The 5,781-nt window shown below is 45.1% G+C and overlaps 1 protein-coding gene across 1 annotated transcript; it reads right to left on the bottom strand.

Annotated features, from left to right (window-relative positions):
* Positions 1–690: 690 nt before the first annotated feature.
* Positions 691–4,839, bottom strand: INTS9 (integrator complex subunit 9; the record flags this gene model as incomplete). Its single annotated transcript, XM_010169500.1, has 3 exons — positions 691–1,152; positions 2,091–2,228; positions 4,741–4,839. Coding segments are annotated over 3 exons (414 nt in total), but the record flags the coding sequence as incomplete, so codon positions are not given.
* Positions 4,840–5,781: the final 942 nt, after the last annotated feature.

Below are 5,781 nucleotides of genomic sequence, written 5' to 3'. Positions count from 1 at the left end.
CTCCCCAGGTCTGCAGTACAGATGGCTTTGTGGAAATGACTCAATATTTCAAGCAGGATTTGGGATTGTGGGGGCTGAAAGGACAGGCTTTTGGAAGGTAGAAACAAGAGGCACTTAAATCTCAAAGGTTTATCAAGAGCACTAGGAGTTTAGCTGCTTTATGTACTTTTGAAGGTATCACCTTCCTGAGATACCTCCTCCACTGACGATGGAGGGACCCAGGAGAAACGAGGGGGTTTTTTTGCCTGTCTCAGCACAGAGCGAGGTGGATGAAACTGGTCAGAATGGGTGAGGGTGCAGCATCAATAAACACCTGGCACTGCTAAAGCACAAAGCTTTTCCAAAATCCTGTTGCTTTTGCAGGGAATGGCCAGGCTCTTGCTGCTCCAAATCTATTCTACATGTCCAGCACAGCCCCCTTTTTCTATGTTTATTTTTAGAATCTTCGCCTTACCAGCTTTCCCATTCCTCTTCGTGCCTCTGAAACACACAAGCACGATGGAAATGGAGAACAGACAGGAAATTAGATCTGGTAACTGGGAAGTAATGGGGAAAAAAATATATCTCTTTAACATCTGAGGCCATTGTTTCAATATTCTTACCGAGTTTTTCTCAGGTGAAGGACTGGGGCACACATTGCTGAGAGGGTCACACAGAGTAACATATGCATCTGCACACAGTTTCACCCTGACCTGGTAAATATACACTCTAGTTAATTTACTCTGCAGTCTGTATCTGCTATAACATTCCAACTCCCAATTTTACAGAACAGGAATCTCCTCCAAAGTATTCCAAAACCAGTTAAAAATAAAATTTAAAAAATAGATAAGATATTAAAAATACTTCCTTGCGTCTCTATGAAGGGGAAGGTGGTTTCTGGTCTCTTTGAATCAAGAAATTCTCTCTCCCTGTGGTCACCCTCTGGAAAGCTCTTATCTCTGGTCTCTCCTTGCAGAGCAGCATGATGTCCATGAGCTAAAATTTCTGCAGGAATTTGAGAACCAGGTCACGCAGCTTCACCCTCAAAGGTTCATCGTTGTCACAGATGATGTGTGTGGAGTCCTCTTCAATCTGAATGAGGGTTTCTGCCTCTTGGAGGAGTACGATGTGACCCTTGGCTGTGTCCTCCACCTTCACGTCACTGAAACCATGCTAGATGTAGAGTTGGGGAGGGAGTAAAAGAGAGATGTTACTACAACTTGGGCAGACAAGTAGAGATGAAAGACTAGGGCACAGTAGGGAGGAGAAGGGGAAGAATGGCTACACATGACAGAGTGCCACTGCAGATATCTCAGACCTCTGGGACAAGCAGAGGAAACAACCACAGGATAAGCTAAATATGAGTCTCATTATAGAGATGGATAAACTATAGAAGAGGGAGGCTAAAGCCAGTGTTTTCCATGACACCAGGTCACTGCAATTGCAAAATCTTGAGACAAAGAGGACAAATGGCTCCTTTAACTACAAAAATGACCATCTGCTGACATGACTGCCTCAAGGAAGATGATGGTGGAGAGCTTCCTCACAGACAATCCTGCCCTTTTCCCTACTTGTTTTCTCCAGGGAGGAATGAAGGAGAGAACAGGGCTCCAAAGATAAGTAACCAGCTGTCTGTAAGTTCAGCCATCAAGCTCCCTGTCCTGCAGCTCCCCAGGAAGCTTCTCCATCAGTGGAGGCATCTCCAGGATCTCTTCTTCCCTCAGTCACCCCATTTTTGCCAAACTGGTAAGAGCTCCTTCGAGAGCTCCTCCCCACTGTTCCAATTTATTGGAAATCAGCTGATGAGTCCATGGAGGAAACTCATCCACCTGGAATGAACTCAAAAACTCTGCTTCCATGGGACACCAGGAGGAAATGACTGACATGAAGCTCTTCTATAAGGACATGACTCCACGGGGAACTATTCCCTCTGTACTCAGCGCAGGGACACACATGAGTATGTGTGTAATGAGTACTTCACCTGCTCATTAGCCCCTCTCCATTTCAAGCCCCACTGAAATGATTTTCCCTTTCTTTGCTCAGCAAAGCAGCACATTTCTGAGATCAGCAGAAATCCATCTGAACCTCAGTTGCCACCAAAGATTTACTACCTTCTCGAGTGTCTGCACAAACTGGTCCACAGGAATGGAGCCGCTCAGCAACGGCTTCAAAGGTTTACACTCCGGCACGTCATCACTCACTCGCTTTCTCTTCTTGCTGGTGGGAGGTTGAGGAGGCTTTGGGGGGAGCTAATGGATGAGAAGATGCACAATAAATGATAATTTAGTTGGGAGAACAAGCACTTGAGGTAGAAAAGGAATATTGAGTTTGTTTTCTGTGACTAAAGGGGAACATTGCAGTGCTGAAGGGAGAAACCCAGCCTCGGGCTCCACTGCAGCTCTGTGTATACAAGCCACCATTTACAGAAATAAATCAGCAGTTCTTGTTCAAATCTCCATCATCTTAAAATTCCAGTCAAATTCAGTTCTGTTCCAATTTCTCTACTCTTAAAAGGCCTGACTAACTCAATTCAAGACTGAAGTTTTCTATTTTAGCATTCAAGGACTCTGCAGTATTTTCGAGGAATCACACCTTAAAGAAGTCAAGGCCTTGGAAATCTCCCTCGGAAAGATGCAGCAGGTTGGGAAACAGGGAAATTCAGAGCAAGTAACTACTCAGGGAATGAGAAAAATGGGTAAAAGTCATTTCTCACTGGCCTCAGAAAAGGGAGTCTTTTTAGGAAGAACTTGAATACAAACTGGGAGACGTGAGAGATGCTGCAGTGCCTGAAAAATCACTGGAGTGTGATCTGGGTATAATTTTGTGTTGCTTCAGAAATTTATTGGCCTTAACTCATTCCCAAGACCCTTCTCCGTGGGCAGGGAGGAGGAAGCAGGGTTAGCGTGTGCAGCAGTAGCTAACCCAGCACTGTGTCCTGCTGCACGTGTGGGGAAGGTGTGGGGTTAACTGAGCACTTCTGGAAGACCATTTAATTTAATGCAGATGAAAACCAGACTCCTATAAAAAGAACAGTGAGGAAATTATTGTGTAAAATAAGTCTGTGTGTCCTGTGCCAAGTTAGTTAGGTTGGGGAAGTGTCAACAGTCGTCTTTCCCAGTGAACTAGCAACTCAGTCCCTGGGAAAAAAGGGGCTGGGGAAAATTTCTCCCAAATTTTGGCAAGACCATTTGGCAGGGATGTGTCTGCACAACACAGAGGGAATTTGCCTGAAGCAACCCAGTGCCTTGAAGCACTCTGTACACTCCAGGTGACAGACTGGGCTCCTCCCAATACTGTGTCTTTCCCATCATGTAGCACCAGGTCTGAACCTGCTGCTGTGATGTCCCCGTGTTTCCTTCAACAGTCAGGGAAAGGTGTTTTTCATCCTTGGGAGAGAAATGTCACCTGCTCAGGCTCCAGTTCCACAAGTAGGGATGCACTTGAGTCACTTTACAAAACTCACCATCTTCCCTTTAGTTGGTGGGCCTCCGTGCACATATCACGTTATTTGTGCATGAATCACTCACATGGTTCTGTGTTCATAGGTTGAGTTTTTGGGGCTTGTCCACACACAGTTTCTGTAACTCCCAGAGGTCCCAGGCTCAGTCAATACTGACAGATACCACTGTGCTGGCTTACCTCCATCCATATGTGAGGGCTCTGGCATTTTAAGCCTAGCTCTAAGTTTATTTGGCATCAGGAATCAGAGTAGAGAAGAATCAGAGTCAGAAAATCATGGAATGGTATAGGTTGGAAGGGACCTTAAAGTTCATCCAGTTCCAACCCCCCTGCCAGCAGCAGGGACACCTTCCACTAGACCATGTTGCTCAAAGCCTCATCCAACCTGGCCTTGAATACTTCCAGGGAGGAGCAGCCACAGCTTCTCTGAGCAACCTGGGCCAGTGTCTCACTGGCAGGAGTAAATGAACACCACAAAGGAGAAAGCTGCCTCAGACCAATTGCATTTTAGTATTTCAATTTTTTCAGTGTTTCTAGGGAACTGATTTGGATAAAGTAAGACAGCCTGTCTGCTGTGCAGTGCTATAAATCCTTAACCAATCTTTATGCCTCTCCATTATATACATTATCATACTGGGCCCTGTTCCCAAGTGTAGTGGGCCCAGCCCAGCTCTACTGCCCAGAGGGAGAGGCAGCATCATGCAGAGTGTGGCTTCCTTGAGTTCCCTGCATGCTTATACATCAGAGAAAGGATCTGCTGAGCAGGTCCACCAGACAGCATCTCCTTCTGCAGAGCACTAATGCCAGGAATGGCAGTGTCAGTCTAAAGGAGGTGGTAGGAACAGAGTGTACACTCCTACTTTGTACAAGGATGCACAATCCGCTTCTTGGGGAACAGGGCAATTTAAGGAAGACAAGTCCCTTCACATGTCTAATGTTTGAGGTCATCTCCCCCCTCTGACTCTCAGTTCTAAGTCCATGAGAGACTGACTCACGCTGATCCTGGTGTACAGGTTGTGAAAGACAGCACAATGATTTGTAACCTCTCTTCAGGAATAATCTCCCTTCCCCTTTTATCTTAGGCAGGCACATGGCCAAATAAAAGAGGGCAGAGAGATTTATTTGCATCCAACTCTGAGTGCAACTCCTCACTTCCACAATCCAGGACAAAGCAACTGAGAAGGACTTCGCTCTAGTGGGTAAAGAGTTGTTGGAGAGGTTGCCTCATGAGAACATCTGGGGTCCCAGATGGCAGGAAACTGGGTGTAAGGCTATTTTTCTCCCTTTCCCATTATACTGTACCTGCAGAACATGCTTGTTGTCTTTAGTATGCAATACAGCAGAAACTGTTGCTAAGGAAATACCAGGCTTAACCTCCAAGGGCACGAGTGAATCTGCAAGCTAAAGGAAAAGAAGGATTTTGTTCAGCAAGTGATAATCTCAAAATTTCTACGAATGCAGATGTGATTTAAATTGGCAGCATGGGATTTTTAAACATGGACTAATGACCTTTAAACACAAACCCACTGATACAATGACAGAGAGCTCCTCTTGCCTGCTTAGCCCTCCTTCCAGCTCTCAAAGCTGCTGACTTTTATAGCTATCAGAGCAGCACGAGATTTTCAAGGCAAATCTCACAAATAACAATTTCTCTTTAATATAACAATTAAAGAGAAACCTTGTTTAAAAAGATATCAACTGCTTTATCAATATTTTTTATTATTAAAACTCATAAGCTAATTCAGCCTTATTTATTATGCTTATTATGTCAACAGACAATGAAAAATCAAAGCCAGTTTCCTTTTGGTTCCTCAGCACTGTGCCATTCAGGCTGCAGAATAGCTGTAAGAAAAGGATTTGGCCTAAAAAAAACCCCAGTGGCTCTGTTGACTGGTTTGCAATTTTTCCTTCCCCCTGCATAGAAACCCTTCCACTGCCTTTTATACAATTCTTTCCTGAAAGAAATAAAATTTAGTCTTGGCTCCAACTTTGAATTCAATGGCAACCTCCCAAGTTCCTCAGCATTGCGGGTGTTGGCAGCGAACGTGGAGTGGGCAGTACTGCACCTGCTGAGACTTGTGGAAGTTGGCCAGCTGAAAAGCACCTCTTCAAACCATGTTCCCAAAGGAATGCTGCAGAAAACAATGCTCATGAACATGGAAAATTGTTCCCTTTTTCCCTCCAAGGGAGTTCTAGATGATGGTATACTGGATACCGGGTGCCTTGGAGTTCTGTCCAGGACTGCAGCAAAGATCTAGTCCTAGATAAACAGGTACCTTCACACTGCATGGGCCAGCAGCCGAACGGTTTCCAAGTATCACAGAATCACAGACTGGTGGGGTT

Source organism: Antrostomus carolinensis, unplaced genomic scaffold, assembly GCF_000700745.2.
Source record: "Antrostomus carolinensis isolate BGI_N321 unplaced genomic scaffold, ASM70074v2 scaffold21926, whole genome shotgun sequence".
Classification (NCBI taxonomy): domain Eukaryota; kingdom Metazoa; phylum Chordata; class Aves; order Caprimulgiformes; family Caprimulgidae; genus Antrostomus; species Antrostomus carolinensis.
The sequence above is the reverse complement of the archived record's forward strand: the minus strand, read 5'-3'. Positions and strand labels throughout refer to the sequence as shown.